Raw genomic sequence first — 19,672 nt, forward strand, 5'->3', positions numbered from 1 at the left:
CAGGGGATAGATATTTTTAATGTGATTAATCATATATTGCATTTCTTCACGTAACAGTGTATCATATAAATAGTTTTCTCTTGTTAAATACTACTTTGCATCGCTGGTCCTCAGTGCATGGTCTGGGGACCTCTGGAGATCCCCGAGACCATTTTATGCAGTCCGTTGGGTCAAAAGTATTTTCCTAATAATAAGACATTATCTGCCACTTCACTCTCATTCTCTCTCTCAAGTGTATAGTGGGGTCTTCCAAAGGCTGCATAATGTGTGATATGCAAAGCCAGCCAGCTGTCTTCTAATAAGCCAGACTTATATTAAAGAGATTTGCAAAAGTATAAAATGATGCCACTCTTCTCATTAACTTTTTTGTCTTAAAAAAAGTTATTTTTAATAAAAATATGTTTTTCAGGAGAACATGAAATAGACATCATTAAGTTAATAAATACATATTTTTAAATTCCTTCATTTTTATTTCGAATATGCTAAATATTGATAGATATAACCCATATAAACAAAAGTTCTTTGGGATCCTCAATAATCAAGAGTGGAAAGTGACCCTGAGACTGAACGCTGGAGAACGAGACTGCTCTACAGCATCATTTTAATGACTGCATAGTGTCCCTTTGTGTGGCTCTTCCCTAATTTGTTTACCCCATTTCCTTAATGATGGACCTGCAGGTTGTTTCCAACCTTTCACTATCATAAAATTGCTGCACAATCATTCAGTACTCATGTAAAGTGAAAACTTCTTGAAATGAGAGAAAACAACAGAAATCAATTGGTAGTGTGAGTCGTCACAATGAGTCCATGATTAATCAAGTTAAACGAAATATATTACAGCATGTGAACAAACAAAGTTGAAAAAAGATATATGTCAAATACACCTTATATGTGTATATATAGCATATTTCTATATATAGAGAGACAAACTCTATAAAGAGCACATTCTTTTCTGCTGTCCATGAAGTGTTTACAAAGTGTGATCATATTCTAGACCAGTGCTACTGACAGTGTAAAACATTTTGTTACCATTACAGAAATTGAGAGGAAGCGTTTAGAAACGTTTAAGCAATTTGACAGAGAAACTTTATTTTTATTGAATATAATTTAAAAATTGAGGTTTGTAAAAATAATCGAGTACTAAAAAATGCTGCACACAATTTTTTAAATACACTTGAGAATATTTCTGTAGGATGAATTCCTAAAGTGGAATTGCTAGGTCAGTAGACACGCATCTTTAAATATTATTGGAAATTGCCAACTTGCCTCATTTACATCTTACCAAGAGTGTATTTGAGCACCTGCTCTCTCACACCTTTGGCAATACTGATGATTATTACTCTTTTAAATCTTTTCCGATTAGTAGGTTAAAATATATATTTTGCCTTCTGTGAATTGCTTATTCATATCTTTTGCCTTTCTTCCTCTCTCTTTCTTTTTTTTTGAGACGGAGTCTCGCTCTGTGGCCCAGGCTGGAGTGCAGTGGCACAATCTCGGCTCACCGCAAGCTCCGCCTCCTGGGTTCACACCATTCTCCTGCCTCAGCCTCCCAAGTAGCTGGGACTACAGGCGCCCACCACCAGACCCGGCTAATTTTGTTTTTGTATTTTTAGTAGAGACAGGGTTTCACCGTGTTAGCCAGGATGGTCTTGATCTCCTGACCTTGTGATCCACCCGCATCCGCCTCCCAAAGTGCTGGGATTACAGGCGTAAGCCACTGCACCCGGCCCGCCCTCCCTTCCTTCCTTCCCTCCCTCCCTCCTTCCTTCCTTCGATGGAATCTTGTTCTGTCGCCCAGGCTGGAGTGCAGTAGTGCAATCTCGCCCACTGCAACCTCTGCCTCCCAGGTTCAAGCAATTCTCCTGTCTCACCCTCCCAAGTAGCTGGGACTGCAGGTGCACGCCATCATGCCCAGCTAATTTTTGTATTTTTAGTAGAGGCAGGGTTTCACCATATTGGTCAGGCTGGTTTCAAACTCCTAAACTCAGATGATCCACTCACCTCAGCCTCCCAAAGTGCTGGGATTACAGGCGTGAGCCACCATGCCCAGACTCTTTTTTTTTTTTTTTTTTTGAGAGACAAGATCTTTCTCCATTGCCCAGGCTGGAGTGCAGGGGAGTGATCATAGCTCACTGCAGCCTCCAATTCCTGGGTTCAAGCAATGCTCCCACCTCAGCCTCCCAAGTAGCTGGGACTTCAGGGCAAGCCACTATGCCCGGCTAATTTTTTTCTTTTTCTTTTTTTTTTGAATTTGTAGAAACAGGGTCTCAGGGCCTCACTATGTTGCCCAGACTGGTCTCAAACTCCTTGGGTTAAGCGATCTGCCTGCCTTGGCCTCCCAAAGTGTTGGGATTATAGGCGTGAGCCACGGCACCTGGCCCCAGTCCCTTTTTTTTTTTTTTTTTTTGAGATGGAGTTTCGATCTTGTTGCCCAGGCTGGAGTGCAATGGCACAATCTCGGCTCACCACAACCCCCGCCTCCCGGGTTCAAGCGATTCTCCTGCCTCAGCCTCCCGAGTAGCTGGAACTACAGGCATGTGCCACCATGCCTGGCTAATTTTGTATTTTTAGTAGAGATGGAGTTTCTCCATGTCGGTCAGGCTAGCCTCAGACTCTCGACCTCAGGTGATCCGCCCGCCTCGGCCTCCCAAAGTGCTGGGATTACAGGCAAGAGCCACCGTGCCCGGCCGGGTTCTTTTTCTTGTTGATTTTCCTGGAACTCTTTATATATTCTTCACAGGAATACTTTGTCTATGATATATTGCAAATATTGTAGTCAAGTATGTGGCTTGAGTTTTCATTTTGTTTAGGTATCTCATTGTAGTACAGAAACTATCTTTTAAAAATTTATTCTAACCTATTCATTTCCTTTATGATTTGGGGGATTCCTGTCTTTCTTAGGAAGCCTTTCTTCATTGCGTGATTTTAAACATGCACTCCATTTTCCTCTAATACACTTGTAGCTTTTCTTATTTTAAATGTTTAGATCTTTAATGCATCTGGAATTAATTTTTGTCATGATGTGAGGTATTGCCTGTTGACCCTTGTGAGCCTAAAGTGGAGCATGGCAGGGTGCTGGGGATGGGTTTGAGCCTCAGTAAGAACCAGCCCACATGCTCCTGGGGACGTGCAGGCCTGGATGGATGGAGCTGAGTGCGTGCCTGAGGCAACAGTGATCTGAGGCCATCTGATTCAGGAGGGAAGGGAAGCTGCATTTGAGGATCCTTCCCAATGTGTTAGAGCAGCTGTGAGCCTTTGCCAAGTTGACCAGCATAGTGGATAACTTTCCCAAAAAAGTAACCAAATATCCTTAACATGTTATGTGGTTCACTAGGAGCTTCACATCTACTATCTCACTTAAGGCCAACATGGCAGATGTAGGCAGAGGAGGATTTCTGATCCTGCTTTTACCATTACAGGAAAATAAGGGTCAGAGAGGTGAAGTGACATGCGCATGGTCCCAAGGCTGGCAAGTGCAGAACCCAGACCTCCCGCCACCAAGTGCATGCTCCTTGGACCTCTCTGTGCATCAGGCTCTGTCCTCAGTGTCCCTGCAGCTGCCCCTTTGATGGAAAGGAAGATCTGGTCTAAGCCTTTTCCAAATCTGTGCTCCCCCACTGTGGGTAGGAGAGACTGGAAAAATCCATCCTCCACCACCAGCTGACAGTGAATTTTGAGAACCAAGGCTTCCTTCTACATGCACCTCTTCCTCCCCCTGAGCGATTTGGCGGAGGATGGGAGTGGGGATGAGTCAGGCTGGGAAGGGGGAACTCAGCCATAAACAAGTGGGACTGACAGCAAGCACTTTCCCTGAAGCGCGTGACCTCCCACGGGCCTCTGGGGACTCCGCCTGAATGGCTATGGCTTAAAAATTTCATGATCTAGGTTTTGCAGATTTAATCTGTTACAGTCACGTAAGCAGCCGCAGAAAGGGGAAAATCTTTAGATAGGAGGTGGGGGATGGGGAAGAAGGTAAATTATTTCCAGTCTCTCAGTAGAGAGCAATTAAAAAAAAATGAGTGGGCCAGGTGCGGTGGCTTATGCCTGTAATCCCAGCACTTTGGGAGGCCAAGGTGGGCAGATCACCTGAGGTCAGGAGTTCGAGACCAGCCTGACCAACGTGGTGAAACCCCCATCTCTACTAAAAATACAAAAATTAGCTGGGCGTGGTGGCACGTGCCTGCAATCCCAGCTTCTCGGGAGGCTGAGGCAGGAGAATCGCTTGAACCTGGGAGGCAGAGGTTGCAGTGAGCCGAGATCCCGCCATTGCACTCCAGCCTGGATGACAGCAAGACTCCATCTCAAAAAAAAAAAAAGTGTATAATTTTTGCAGATGCTCAATGTATAATACCTATGGCTGGGTCTTCATCCCTTCCGGCTCCAAACCAAGAGGACACTCAGGACACAGAGTGGTAGAGCTAGACCTGGTCTTAGAGATCAGAGTGTTCCACTCCCTCAGGGAATGGAACCTTGTGTACACCAAGGGAGTGGCTTGTCCAAGTGCACACCTTTAGGCAAGCTCTGGAAAGAGATCTCAGGTCTCCTGGATCCAGGACCTGCACTTGTTCTGCTGAATCTCAGGAAAACCCTAGAGAAGGCATAGCCACTAGATGCTTGATGAGGAAGTAAAAGGTGGGAACTCAGAGAGAAGTAGGGTCAACAGGCGTAAGAGAGACCAAGGAGGGCTCCTCTCTGCCCTGGAGCTGCAGCTGGAGTGAAGGTAGGGGCCACCTACCTGCTCCAGGGGAATGACAAGGAAGGAGCCGCCCCCTGCGCTCTCGGTGACGATGGCCAGGAAGCGGGTGTTGACGGCACAGAAGTGGTTGTCGTGCACATTCTTGGTGATGGGGATCCCATCGAAGCAGTGCTCCCGGTTGGCCACCTTCCCGTAGACATTCCGGAACTTGGAGCTACGGTATTGCGGACGCCACGACATCTGTGAGGGGCCAGGAGAGACAAGGGTCAGGCTGGGCCCTGCGCCATGAAGGGCCTCAGCTGGGCTCTGGGGGGAGGGAAGATGTGGCTCAGAGGTGCAGCAGGTGAGCAGGCCCTGGGTCCCCTGTCAGGAAGAGGTGGAAAGGAAGAAGCATCCAAGAATTCAGGGCACACTCATATGCCCAGCCCGTTCTAGTGGGTTTCATCTTTTAATAAAGTCTTATAGGAACAAAGATTGGCATAGGAGCTTTTGGTACACATGCCCACCCCACTTTCTAGAAAGGTTGTAGCGTCCTTTTACTACCCAAGAACCTATCATGTGATAGAGCAAAGCAAGAACACATACAGACTCCCTCCTGAGTGTCTGGAACTGTGCTCGGTTCAGCATGGGAGACGCGGACAGCAGAGGCCAGTGTTCACCAAGACTGAGGACAAGGCCCACAGCAGGAGCGGGGCGGGGAGATGCCTCTCCACGTGCAAGAAGGCAACCCCCCACCCACTGTCATCCCCTCGGATTCTCTAGTGTTTCTAATCCACAGGTACACCCTCAGAAATCTCTGAGTCCTGGATATTATCATCATATCATCAGGCACAGAGAGGCTAAGTGACTTGTCCAAGGCTACACAGCTAAGTAGGGCCATGAACATAGGTCTCCTGACTGGAAATCCAAGACTCCTCCTATGCCAGATTACCCTTTGGAGCAAGGTTTCTCAGCATGTGGCCCACAGATCACCTGTATCAAAGTCATCTGGGGTGGGGGAAGTCTCTAAGCTTCCTATGTCATTTATAAGAAATGCTGATTACTGGGTCCCAGTCTAGACCTACTGAATCCGATATTTTGAGGATGGAGCCCAGGAATCAGTACTTTTCCGTCACAACTGGAGAGTCTCACGTGATGACAAAGCACACGATTAAAGCAATCTGGATTGCTGAGTCACTACATGAAGCGTTGCTGTCTTGGAGCACTTACGGAATCCACAGTGGACTTTGCATGAGTGACAAACTTTTGTTAGAAGACGCTATGATTTTGGAGTTAATTTGTTATTACAGCATATTCTAACCTGTTCTAACTGATATACTTTGTAGTTTTTTTGGGGTTTTTTTTTGGTTTTTTCTTTTGGTTTGTTTTTGAGACGGGGCTGTCACCCAGGCTGTAGTGCAATGGTGCGATCTCGGCTCACTGCAACCTCCGTCTCCCAGGTTCAAGTGATTCTCCCACCTCAGCCTCCTGAGTAGCTGGGATTACAGGGGCCCACCACCACGCCCGGCTAATTTTTGCATTTTTAGTAGAGACAGATTTCATCATGTTGGCCAGGCTGGTCTCGAACTCCTGACCTCAGGTGATGCATCTGACTCGGCCTCCCAAAGTGCTGGGATTACAGGCGTGAGCCACGGTGCCGCCTGGCCTGCATTTGATTTAAATCAAGCCAGGAGCTAAGTCACAAGGTCCTCTTTATTGAAGGAAGTTCAGAATCCAGAAGGAGAATCCCAGGGAAGATTCCTCACCTTCAGGCAAATTCGCTTCCACCAGCTCTCTGGGCCTCAACCCTTGCCTCTCCACTGCCTCTTCTCCACTTCCCAAGGTTGCCCTCCATCTCACAGGGCCAGTCTCCCTGCTCTCCACTCCTCCCTACTTCCCTGCCTTTGCCCACGCTGTGCCCCTGTCCCACTTGCCATCTCTGCTGAGTTCTGCTCCAGACTGTCTGGATAAAATGCTGGAGAGGCAAGAGCATTGGCTGGGAGGCTGATGGGTCACGCCCCTTCCCCTCCCCAGACTGACTATGTGACCTCAGGCAAGCCCCTCCCCTCCCCAGGCTGACTGTGTGACCTCAGGCAAGGCCTTCCCCTCTCCTCCCCAGGCTGTGTGACCTCAGGCCAGCCTCTCCCCTCCCTCCCCAAGCTGACTATGTGACCGCAGGCAAGGCTATCCCTTCCCCAAGCACTGGCTCCTCATCAGGACACCAACTATTCCCAAAGTGGGGTCCCAGGTGGTCCTTTACATGGTTACAGAGATAAAGTTAATTTTAGCCAGTCATGTGTTTATTTTAAATTGTTTTAGCAAAAATATAACTTGCATGCCAAATCCATGATTTCACAGATACTACTGCTAATGAGGCTAAGTTTTAAAAAGTGAATCAATTCAAAGAAAAATACAGTATGAAAAATATAGTATGGGTGGTTGGTGGACCTGCAAAAGTTTAATCTGAAGTGAGAACACTAGGTATTTCTCTGTCTTTTCCACGCAGAACATTCTCGATGCCACAGTTTCCACAGAAGAGAAAGGAGGTGTTGAGCTTGGTCACTCCAACCTCCTGTTCCTTGCTGTGCAATTCTAGCCTGGAATGTCTTCTCTGTGCAGCCAACCCTCAGCCTTTAAGACCTGACTCACTCTGATCTACATAGTCCACAGTGACCTCAGAATCCGCAGACAGCTGGCGCCTCTCCCTGGGCTCCTAGTCTAGAGCTTGTCCTAGCCTCTCCCATCCTGGGGGTGGGTCGCTGCTCTGTGATGGCAGGAAGTGATACCAGGGTCTTCCGAAAGGGACTGAAGACTAGTTTGCACTTTTCCCAGGCAGACTAGGTGAGTCGTGGAGGCCACGGGGAGACCTGCTGGGCAACTGGCCTCGTGGCAGGCCCAGCCCATCCATGAAGGGAGCCCAGCCTAGTGGGGAGACAGACGACACAGTTCAGCATCCACCAGAATCCGAGGCTCAGGGAGCCACAGGGATGGCGAGTTCTGTCTCCAACCCCAGCACAGCCCATGGCTGGGCACCAGGGATGGTCTGCACAAGGCCTGTTTCTAGACTGAATGCCCAGTTCTGTACTCTTCTCAGTGCAGACTTTACCGCAGGCTCTCCCTGGGGGACAAGGGGAAGGGTCACAAGAACCGGACTAGAAGCCACGCAGACCTAGATTCAAATCCCGACCCTGCTGTGTGACTTGGGCAAGTCACAGAACCTCTCTATGCCACCTCCATCTACTCCCATATTAAAGAGGCTAGCAGTCAGCGTGGCAGGCACCTATAATCCCAGCTAGTCAAGAGGCTGAGGCAGGATAATTGCTTGAACCGGGGCGGCAGAGGTTGCAGTGAGCCAAGATCACGCCACTGCACTCCAGCCTGGGCAACAGAATGAGACTCCGTCTCAAAAAAAAAAAAAAAAGAGGCTAGGCCGGGTGAGGTGAGTCACTCTTGTAATCCCAGCACCTTGGGAGGCTGAGGCAGACAGATCGCTTGAACCCAGGAATTGGAGACACTAGCCTGAGCAACACGGCAAAACCCTGACTCTATACCAAAAACATACCAAGTTAGCCAGGCAGAGTAGTATGTGCCTATAATCTCAGCTACTTGGGAGGCTGAGGTGGGAGGATGGCTTGAGCCTGGGAGGTGGAGGTTGCAGTGAGCTGAGTTGCACCACTGCACTACCGCCTGGGCGACGGTGCCAAACCCTGTCTCGAAAAAATAAATAAAAAATAAAGGTGGCTAATCATCCCCATCACCTCCAAGGGCTTGGGAGAAGCCAATGCCAAGCTGCCTGTCATATGCCCAGCACAGGACATGCTGACCTGTGGGGTCACCTGACCTGTGGGCTCTCCTGACCCCACCCAGCAAAGTCCACACTTACCCCAGGTTCCCCAGGTGGAGCGCTCAGCGGCCCGCAGTTTCCGTGCCTGTTTTCCCATCTGACTTCACCTCTTCCTCGTCCACCCTCCCCCTTCTCCTTTTCCCTGCTCCTTCTGCTTCCTCCCACTCTCTGCCCTTCTTTCCTCTCTCCCCCAAATCCCCAGCTCCCCAGTCCTCAGGGTGTAGACACAGGAAGGAAGCATCCGTGGTGAAAGCTCTGGTGGGCACACCTGTGGTCTCCTTGAGTGACTCCTCACCCATCTCCTGTTGCCCCCACAGCCCAGCTAGCACTTCTGAACTGGATGCTGCATCCTGGGGGACCACAGCGCTCAGGCTCGGGATGAGCAGGCATGTTCTCCCACTCAGTGTGTTCCCCGGGGATGGGCCTGGGCAGGCCCTAGAATGAGGCAGGCCTGCTTCCTGGGAAGAATGGAGAGTGTCTATCTCTCAGCAAGCCTGGGCTGGCCTCTCCACCGTGGCTGGTAGGCTGGGACTGGATCTCCATGGAGATTCTCTCTGCTGGGCCTTTGGAAGGGCCAGGGGAAGGGAGGTCAGGGGCTGCTGTTGATCAATGGCTCCACATCCCTGGGCGTGGAGCTCCACTCCACGTGAACCTATGCGTAAGTGTTCACACAGAACCCTGAGCTGGGAGTCTGCAGTCCTGGCTCCGCTCCCCATTCAGACTCCTACTGACCTTGGGAAAGACACTTTGCTGCTCCAGGTACCAGTTGCTCCTCCCCCTCTACCCCAGCCCTTCTTTCTTTCTTTCTACTTCTGTGGAATTACGGGAAAAGAACTTGCAAAAATCATGACTCCTGCCTCCTCATTCCTTCAGCACGCATTTCCTACAAAGGACGGCAATTTCCTGAGCACATCGCCATCATCGCATCCGAGAAAACTGACCATTCCTCAATACCACGTAATGCCCAGCCCGTGTTTAAATTTCCCCCCAATGCTTTTTACAGCTGTTTTAGTTTCTGAACTAGGATTCAGTGAATCCTAGGTTCATGTGTTGCATTTGGTTGTGATCTCTCTTTTGCCTTCTTTAACCTAGAATACTCCTATCACCTTTTTTTTTTTTTTAAATGGCATTGCCTTTTGGAAGATACCAGGTCAGTGTCAGTCATCTTATAAAACATTCCAATGATTTGTTTCATGATGCTTCAGGGCAATGCCAAAGTTGTTCCTGTATCCCTTGTAAACTTAAGAGTTAGGTCTAAGGCCTTGATTTGATTCAGGTTACTGTGTCTCCATTATTAGTTACTTGGCTTTGACAAAGCATGAGAAAGGAGAGGAAAGGGCAGAGGGAATGTGTGAGCACACACCTGGTCTGGCTGTTGGCAGTGGGGAGGCCACCTGGCCAGTGCCAAGGGTTTGTTCTGGAAGGTGACGGATAGAGGCTGGAAGGCCAGGCCAGGCACCAGTACACACTGTGGGCCAAAGCTGGGTGTCTGCAGAAGGACCTGCATTACTAAGGAGCTGACCTCACTGTGAGGTCAGATGCATGGGTGTGCAAGCAGGGAACAGAAAAGACTCCTCCCTACACTGCCAGAGGAGGCCTTGCCGAGGCTGTAACCGGGGGAGGTGCCCAGACCTCAAAGGGAAATCGGTGGGGGCGGCCAAGAGGTGACCTGAAAATCTAGCCCTTTGCCTTTACCCTTAAAGCCCTGCCCAGATCCTGGTAGGTTCCCTCCGACTGGTTCTAGTGAGAGCAGAACACACTCTCTTTGAATCTTTTAGGACCAATGAGCACAAGGCACAAGATTGGGACATACTGGTTTTGAGATCGGTTTTCAAGATTGGTTTTGAACTCTGTAAAAGAAAGGACTTTCTTAGTGGTTAGAGCTGCCTAACGTGGAAAAAGAAGCTACCTTGACAGGTAGTGAGCTTCCCATCCCGGGGGGGGGCGGGGTTCAAGATTTAGGTGGATGACCTCCGATCAAGGACGATGTGGAACAGTGAATGGAATAAGATCGCCTTCCAGCCCTGAGATAATAGAGTTCCTCTACTTTATTAAAGACATCATGTTGGAACAGAGAGGAGTTTTGGGGTCTACCATCCTGGTTCTGCCACCCTGGCCGGGGGCCTTCCTCTTCTATATTCCCCTACCCCAGTTGGGTTGCTGTGACGCTGAATTACAACAGCTTTTACATGGCAATAGCCACCTCCTTTTAGGGCGTCCCACAGAGCTGATTAATGCTTTTGGCACTTATTTCAAGCTTTAGATATGCATGTTTTCTTTCTCCAGTTACTGGTTTGCAAGTTACCAGATCATCCAACTCCTCTGGCCCCTGCACAGCCCCACCCCACTCCATGCTGGGTTCAGGTCTCCCTTATAGCTGAGCCTCACAGCGACTCTGGCTGAATCATCTCTCAGTATGGTAGGGGGACAAGAGCCAAGGTTAGGTAAAAGGAAGTGCCTCCTTCAGGAACCTCACCCCAAGGCTGTGACTTCAGCCTGCTGAGGTTTTGCATTTTATTTTCAGGCTGATGTGCTGTCCTGCCCACAGGATGAGGGTCTGCTCCTTACCTTCCCTCATGAGCCCTTCCTCTACCATGTTCTTCCTTCTGGTCACGCAGCCCTGTCTCCATTAGGCTCCTTGTCACCAGAATACCAACACCTCTGAACCCAGTACTGCTGTCAGGCTGAGGCCTAGCGAGTCCCTTGCTGTTGACAGCACAGAATCAGCAAGGGGCCCGTGCCTGCAGAACCACTCTGAAAAGCCCACCCGCAGTCGTGATCCTCTCTAGACACCACCTCTGTCAGCCCCGCTGCTGTCTAGCAGGCAGAACTAGGCAGGTGCTACAATCCCATTTACAACATAGAGTGTCTGTGTGGCCAATGGAGGAGTTAAGAGACTTGTCCAAAGTCACATGCTATCAAAATGGTGTAGCCAAGACTTCAGCCAAGAACTTCTGACTCTTAGTCTACTGCTCTTTCCAATGCAACCCACATCTTCTCCTCCTTCAGCCTCTCCACCTCAACTCTTGCCCCTCCCCAATAGCTCCATAAATACAGGGCCCTACACAAAAGTGTAAAGAAACTGTATAGCAGGAAGGGTTTTAGGAGTCAGAAAGAATCCAGTGGTTTCTATCTTAGCTCTGCTACTTGTTAGTTGTATGACTTTGGACTACCTACTCAACCTGTCTGAGTATCAGTTTCCTTAACTGTAAAATGAGAATAGTGTCATCCAGCTCACTGGATACAATGAAGTGACCAAATACAAATTGTCTGGCACAGTGTCTGGCCCAGGATGGGTGCTTGCTAAACACTAGCTCTACCCTCTCTCCTTCTCCTGTGAGGGAGAGTCTCTGACTTCAAATAATCAAATGTTTACTTGGGGAGGTCAGGCTTTGCCAGGAGGAGGAGGACAGGGCTGGGCTGGGCTGGGCTGAGGGTTAGGAGGAGGGAGGGAGAGGTTCTGGATTCCAGATGTGCACAGCTGCTGGGCCTGCTCCCTAGCAGCCTCTGCCTGGGCCCAGGGCCATCCTGGTCTCCCTCCCAGATGGGGAGGGCCCGGAAGGAAGAGGTATTCATTTTGCAGCTGAATGGCCCTTATAGTCTCTCAAGAAATGTAGGATGGCTTTTTCCCCTCTGAGATAATCACTATGTACACTCCACACGGAAGCAAATTGTATCCTGTCCTAGGATCTCAGAAATGATTTATTGTGGCCAGCGGGTGCATTTTCTAGATGAGGACATGAGCAAAATTTAGTTTTTAACTGGAACACAAAAACGTAAGAGCAGTTTTTTTAGTTTCTGACTCAGGTGAGGGGGCAATGTGGCTACATTCACATCAAAGGGCTGGGAGGAAGCCCCCTGGGAAAGAGCTGTGTAATGTGGGGAGCCCAGGAGACCTCTCAGATCTGCCTTGGTAGCTCCCATGGGGCAGCCCATCAGGATATATGGCAGAGCCACTCCGGGGTCATGTGCTGTCAGAGAAAGACTGGCACTTTCCATCTTGTTTGGTCACTAGCTGTGTGACCTGGGACAAGCCGCCTTCCTTCTCCAGGCTCAGTGTCCTCTTCTGTGATATGTGGGTATCAACTGACCTGGGTCCTGGAATCTGTATGAGTATGGAACATGAGAACACAAGAGAAAATAGTGTGGCACTGTCATGAAGGAAAGACAATGGTTATCAGCTGCTCCATCTCATCCACAGCATTCTGGGTCGTGAGCGAGAGCTGATCATCTGTTCCCCCTCCACCCAGGAAAGCTGGACACACAGGAGGAACACAGCACATGTTTCCATACTGGAGGGAGCAGAGGGAACCAGCCCACAGTCCCGAGGGGCTCGCCAGCCTGAGCAGTAATTCCCAGTGGACTCCAGGCTTCCGTGGCCTCCTCTGTAAAATGAGAAAGCCAAACAGAAAATGGGAGGTGCATGAACTGTGCCATTTCTTTCAGCATAGCATCTCTCAGACCCCTGCCCTGACCATTTCCAAACTTGGTTATGCATCAGAATCATCTGAAGAGTGTGTTATGAAGGCCTGTATCTGTGGAACCAACATTTGGGAGTATCTGCTCTTGCCTGTGCACCCTAGAGTAGGCTCAAACTGCACTGTCCTATATGGTAGCTACTAGCCACATGCAGCTGTTTAAATTCAGATTAATTAAAATTACATTGAAAACTCCTCCTCCACTTAACCACATGTCAAGTGCTCAATAGGCACATGTGGCTAGTGGCTACCATATGGGACAGCAGAGATTACAGAGCATTTCCATCACTGCAGTGTGTTGCATTGGACAGCACTGGGAGAAAAGACATCAATTAGCTCCTAAAAGTCATCAATCAGCTACTAAAAGTCCTAAATCCTGGAAGAAAAGAATCAATCCAAACTTCCACACCTGGAAGTTTCTGGGTGGGGTGTACAGGGACTTAGGAAGGCCGTGATTTGGAGTCACTCCACTATCTTTCTCTGCATCTCTGACAAACACGGAATTCGTGGGTTCCAGGACAGTTCTCCTACCAACTCATAGGGCCTGTTGGGCAAGCCCCTCATTCCTCTCACCCAGGAAATGGGAATTCCTCCTCACCACCCAGCTCTGTCCTGCCTCCCTCATGCTATCAGGGAGTGGATCTAAGCCAAGTGGGAACAGGCAGGGCTGGGATGGTGCCTTCTCAACAGTCTCTAGACAGGAGGATATGCAGCATGCATCCACCACCCAATGCAAGCCCAGCCAGAGACACAGTCTATTCTGTACCAGGCCTCTGCCCCGAATCCCTGCAGCCTTTCCTGCTCTGGTGAACAAGGCTGGACATGTAAGGAGAAGGCTGTAGCCTCCTCTGCCTCAGTCTCTTCAAGACAGCTTCCCACCTCCCCCAAGATGGTCACTGGGAAGTCTTTCCTGAGGCCCCCAGATTCCATGCTGTGCTCCCCTTGCTCCTGTCTCATCACACTAACAAGAGCCAACATGTGTTTAGTGCTTACGATGAGCTAAGCATTTTACATTCATTATATCCTGCAATCCTTAAAATAACCCTGAGAAATAGGTACAATTATTATTCCCATTTCCAGATGCGACTGGGTTTGTCCAGGTCACTGAAGTGGAGGAGCTGGGATCTGATTCAGAGCTGTCACCGAGGTCTCTCCTTTACTTGTCTGCTCCTCAATTATCCTGGCTGTTGTTGAGGGCAGGGACTGCACCTCATTCCTCCTTATTTTTCCAGGCTTACCATTGGGCTTAACATCATCTTGATAAATGGTTACTAAATGTACGAGTGAGGGAAGGAATAGGATGGGCAGGGACAAGGAAGAGCAACCCAAGTCTTTGCCTCAAGGCCTACAAGAGTCCCTTGGAGCTCCAGATCACAAACCTTGTCCATCCCCATATTTGCAGGACCAGATCCTGCAATATTCACTCTGCACAGAGAGCCAGGAAAAGGAAATGTCTGCCTCTTCTGGGCCCAACTTTTCCTCCATGTGGTCCTGACACAAAAAGGCTTTCAAGGAACCGTATCCTGCCAGAGCAGAAAAGGACTCACAGGTCCACTAAATCCAGCCTCTCATTTCATAGACCCAGAGAGGAGGAGTGACTTGTCTCTGGTTGACCGGTCCATACTGCAAGCTTCCTGCCCTGGGGGTGGTAGAATCTGGTGCTGCCACCCCTCCCCTGCAGGCAGATCCCATGGGAGTCTGTCTGGGCAGGCAGTGGCAGAGCAGCACCCACTCAGGGACGCATTCATGCTCCATTGGGGTTCTGAGTTCTGTGTTTCTCTGGCCAGGCAGAGAGGGGCGGTGGAGCTCAAAACACAGGCCCAACAGATGGTTTCTATTTGCAGCCACTGAGGCTGGTCTGTGCCAGACTCCTGACCTATTTTGAGGAACCGAGAGCCCTGCTGGCTCAGAGATGGCCTCCAACTTGCACCCCCTTAGCCCAAAGTCTGGCAGGAGATCAAATGGGTGGTTCAAGACCAGTGGGGAGAGGAGTGAAGGTGGAAAATCTTTGAAAATGAGGCCAGCGTGGATGGTCTGCAAGCTCAACCTCCAGGGAACAGATCCTTGGAGTGCGAGCCCCAGGTCATCTGCCTCAGAATCACCTGAAGTGTTTGTGGAAATGCAGAATCACACACTGTGGGAATGAGCTAGGAAATATGCATTTTAACCAAGCCCACCAGGTGCCTCCTGTTTGGGATCTTTGCTGTTCAATGGACCGCCTCTGGACCAACAGCACTGGCATTACCTGGGAGCTGGTTAGAAATGGAGAGTCCCAGGCCCCACCCTTGACTGAAATCAGAATCTATGGTCGAACACGGTGGTGGTCCAGGTGGTTCACATAGATGATTAAGTTGGGTGTCACTCTCCAGCTCAGTGCTTATCAAATTTGCATGTGCATCACAAGTACCCGGTGGGCTTGTGGAAACACAGATTACTGAGGCCAACAGTTTCTGATTCAGGAAGTTTAGGGTGGGGCCCGAGAATCTGCATCCCTAACACGTTGCCACGTGATGCTGAAGCTATTGGTCCCAGAACCAGACTTTGGTCCCTGAGAGGTATTGCAAGGAGCACTGGACCCTCTGAAGCTTCAGCTCTGTGACTTTGCATCTGTCCCTTTACCTCCCAGTTCCTCCATCAGAAAAATGGATATAGTTCATATTTTTCCTAGGATAGTTATGAGGTTCCAGTGAAATAATATTGTATGTGAATGTGCTTTGCTGACCGTGACTGCTCAACAAAGATTATTTTATCAATCAATCTGCACTTTCAAAAGTGCTTTGGGTTTGCCCTTGACAACCACCCTGCTGGCCAGCGAGTGAGTAAAAGAGCTGGGCCTAATGCATCCCTCGAGAGCTTTCTTCTGCATTTCTAGACTGTCATGCACAAGATCGTGCAAACAGCAAGTGCTCAATAAGGGCTGGTGGAGTTAAACCCAGGACTTCTGGTTTTCAGCCCTATTCTCTTTCCACGGCAGGTCTTACTTCTCACACCCTCCTTCATGGCCTCCGGCTTCTTGGTAGGTGAGGCTGAGCAACTTTTTTTTAAAAGGCTGTTTCATAGTCAAGGCTAAAGGCTGAGCTGGGGAGATGCCAGGCATAGCTGCCACTGCCGAGGCTCCCTGCCTGTGACATGCCCTGACCAACTCTCAAGATAACTGGGATCCTGTGTTGAGAGTGCCTGGCCTGGCCCCTGGCCCACAGACCAAGACCTTGCTCCCTGTCACCTGGCAGTGCAGAAAAAGATGGACTGATAAACTGTCCCCAGGGGAATGTGGTAACTGGTGATGGGCCTTCCCCTTCCCAAGAAATAATCTATCTACATTACAGCCAGGGGATGGCATGGAAGAGAAGGACGGTCTGCTGGCTCCATTGTAGTATCTCTGTTAGAGTAAAAGGAAGCCCATCTCTCAGTGCCCCAAATGAGAAAGGAGAAGCTGAAGTTCTTTATATTCCTGCTAATCATTTTGGGTATAAAAAAGGGTAGTAAATCAACTTGCCCATAAAGAAATAGATACCAGGCCACATGCACAGAGCTTATTTGGAGATAAACTCTTTGCACTGTCCACCCTGCGCTGTCCCCAAGGAGTGTGTGTGTGTGTGTGTGTGTGTGTGTGTGTGTGTGTGTATGTAGGAGTAACCATTTCCTCTTGGACTTTGGAAACAATTCAAGGGGACTCACCAGCTGAGGGTCTAGAAACTAGAGCAGAAACTTTTTTTTTAATTAAACTTAATGGTACTGAGGAAACCAATGGGTTTTTGTTTGAAAACATCCGTGATAACTGTCTCATGATGTTCTCCACCTCTCACTCACTGCCTTGTAAAAAGAATCCAGTAGTTAAATTTAGGACCCAGCAAGGAAAGAGGAGTCTTCTTGGGATCTGTGGCCAACAGTTCCCTTACAACGCCCTCTGTTCCCGCAATTCACAAGGGAGGCCGCCTCATTCTAGGTGGTCGTGTAGCATTCTGCATGACCGTCCAGCACACAGCTCTGCTCCATAGAAGTGACCCACACTCAATGGTGACAGCTAAACCAACCAGCTCCTCCCCTTGAAGGGTTTAATGTGGGCTACATTGCACCACTAGTTGGTGGCAGAGGCAGAAGCCATAAGCGGAGGGAAGAGAGATGGAGAAGAGGTCAGAGAGGAATGCAAAGGGGATCACTATAATTTTTAAAATAATGTTAGTGCACTGTTCTGCATTTACTAGGTGTAACCCTCCTGCTCTCCCTCTAAATCACATCCATTTATTGGCCAGGCATGGTGGTTCACGCCTGTAATCCCAGCACTTTGAGGGACCAAGGCAGGCAGATGACTTGAGGTCAGGAGTTTGAGACCAGCCTGACCAACATGGCAAAACCCCATCTCTGCTAAAAATACAAAAAATTAGCCAAGCGTGCTAGCACGCACCTATAGTCCCAGCTACTCAGGAAGCTGAGGTATGAGAATCACTTAAACCAGGGAGGTGGAGGATGCAGTGAGCCAAGATCGCGCCACTGCACTCCAGCCTGGATGACAGAGCAAGATTCTGTCTCCAAAAAAATACAAAAATTAAAAAATAAACAAATGGCATCCATTACCCAGGGAGAGTTTGGACTGTTAAAGCAGGACTCAAAAAAATTCACATTCCGACATCCAAGATAGGATTCTGCAGCCACAAAATATCTTAAGAGCCAGAATTGTTGAGAGAGGACGTTTCTCAACTCCCGTCTCTCCGTGTTAGCAAATGAAGAGTCTTGTCTGGCTGACTCCATCACAACTCCACTGGACCGAGCTGAATGCGTTTTATCACTGCTACCTACCAGGTGGGGCTCCTGGATGACACCAGACAAGCTTCAGAGGAAACAAACTTGTATCTTCTTTGCACATCCAAGTTGTCAGGGCTGCCAGCTAAGACAATGAAGGCTGTACCCTGCACACATGGGCCATGTGGATGAATAGTGCCCAAGGAGTTATGCCACATGCACATGAGGGCCGCGGGTGCAGGAGGCACTCACATCACCATCCCAGAGACCCCGCTGCAGCAGTCAAGATAACGGGAATCTGAGTACCTTCTAGCTCTGAAATTCCAGGCATCTGAGGCCTGGGAGTCTGGGAGGCCTGGCTGCTGGTCACTCTCTAGCCCTGCCTCCCTCATTACTAAAGGTCAACAGAATCTGTTGCTAGCAACCAACAGAGAGCCCACTCCAGCGATGCTGAGGGATGGCATGTGGCCCTCCCTGGTGGCCATCCGGGGCCATGCCAGCAGCCTTTTTACATTGACTGCCAGGAGCATCTCCTCCTGGCAGCTCAGGAGGGGCTGTCTTTGTGCAGGTGTCAGCACCTTCTCTGATGTGGCTGCTGATGTCAAGAGGTAAAGGAATTGGCCCCACGGGGTCTCTGACCATCCCATCCCCAGGGACCTACCCTCCCCTGAACACCTGCAGCATTTCCTGGCTGCCACCCTGCCCCCTGGCACCTGGTGTGTACTTCAGGGTTGATTGGTTCTCTTTACACGTGTTGAGATTAACTTCTCCCGGAGGCTGTAAGCTGGGCCCTGGTGTCAGCTCTGAGAGCTGGAATGCACAGGAACTCTAAAGGTTACCAACTTCCTGGCTGAGATTCTGGAAGGAGAGAGGACACTGTTCCAAATTGGGCCAAACAGAGGATGGCTTCACAGACAGACACGGGTTTAAATCCTAACGCCACCACTTACTAGGTATCTACTGGACAAGTTCATTAACTTTTTGGAGCTTGTGTTCTCATCTGTAAAATGTTATAAAATGTATAACAAGCCCTAGACAAGTTCATAAACTTTTTGGAGCTCGAGTTCTCATCTATAAAAATGGGTGCAACACTGCCTCCTTCTCAGGACAGTCTCCATCCTCTTGGTCTTCCTCACAATGCCCTATACATGGAGACCATCCATAACCCACTGATGGGCAAGTGGCTGGCCTTTGGGGGACATGGGGAGTCAAGCACCACTTCAGAACCCGGACATCCAGGTGTTCCCTGGGAGCACTGGGACAAGCTCCTGGAGAAGGGAGGCAGGCAGATCTGCTGACTGGACTCGTACCTGCCATTCCCAGCCCCCTCCCCCTCCACCACCCTGCACCACCACAGGAACACAGCTCACCCTTGGGAGAGGGTCCAAGACCCAGTTCTGGCCAGTGAGACCTAGGAGGAAGTCCACTAGGGGGCTTCTGAGAAAGATTTTTGTCTCAGTAAGAAGAGAGAGACATAAGACAAGTTCTTTCTTGGCATACTGGCACCCACATGGCTTCCTGCCTTTGCTTGCATTTGAGGATGTAAATCCTGGTGCTCTGGCACCCATTTTGTGGCCAAGAGGTAACAAGCCTACAACCAAAAGGCCAAAATGATGAGAAGACAGACCACAAGGACAGAAGAGGCCTGGGTCCTTGATGGCACTGTGGAGCCACCAACCATACCTAGGACCTCCTTCCTCCACAACTCTTGTTTGAAACACCATGAAAATCCTATAGCTTGAGTCAGTCTTGGTTGGCTTTCTTTGTTACTTGCAGCCTAAAGCATTCCAACTGATGGAAATAAAGAAGAAAAGGGACAGGGTAGTAGATCTCTGAGTCTTTGAACACTGCCTGTGACCTGTCCCCATGTGGTCTCTCTGCCCCCACAGCAAAGAACTTCGCTATTTTAAGGAGGCCCAGAGACCACAGAGCCCC

At 49.4% G+C, this 19,672-nt stretch overlaps 1 protein-coding gene across 2 annotated transcripts in view; it reads right to left on the reverse strand.

Annotated features, from left to right (window-relative positions):
• The window catches only part of CORO2B (coronin 2B), a 149,017-nt gene that overhangs the window by 77,772 nt on the left and 51,573 nt on the right, over positions 1 to 19,672 (reverse strand). For both annotated transcript variants that reach the window (XM_032176100.2, XM_032176101.2), the window contains exon 2: positions 4,736 to 4,936. In XM_032176100.2, coding sequence (XP_032031991.1) covers positions 4,736 to 4,936 — 201 coding nt within the window. The remainder of the gene's footprint in view (positions 1 to 4,735; positions 4,937 to 19,672) is intronic.

The sequence above is a fragment of the Hylobates moloch genome, unplaced genomic scaffold (genome assembly GCF_009828535.3).
Source record: "Hylobates moloch isolate HMO894 unplaced genomic scaffold, HMol_V3 SCAFFOLD_14, whole genome shotgun sequence".
NCBI classification, from domain to species: Eukaryota; Metazoa; Chordata; class Mammalia; order Primates; family Hylobatidae; genus Hylobates; species Hylobates moloch.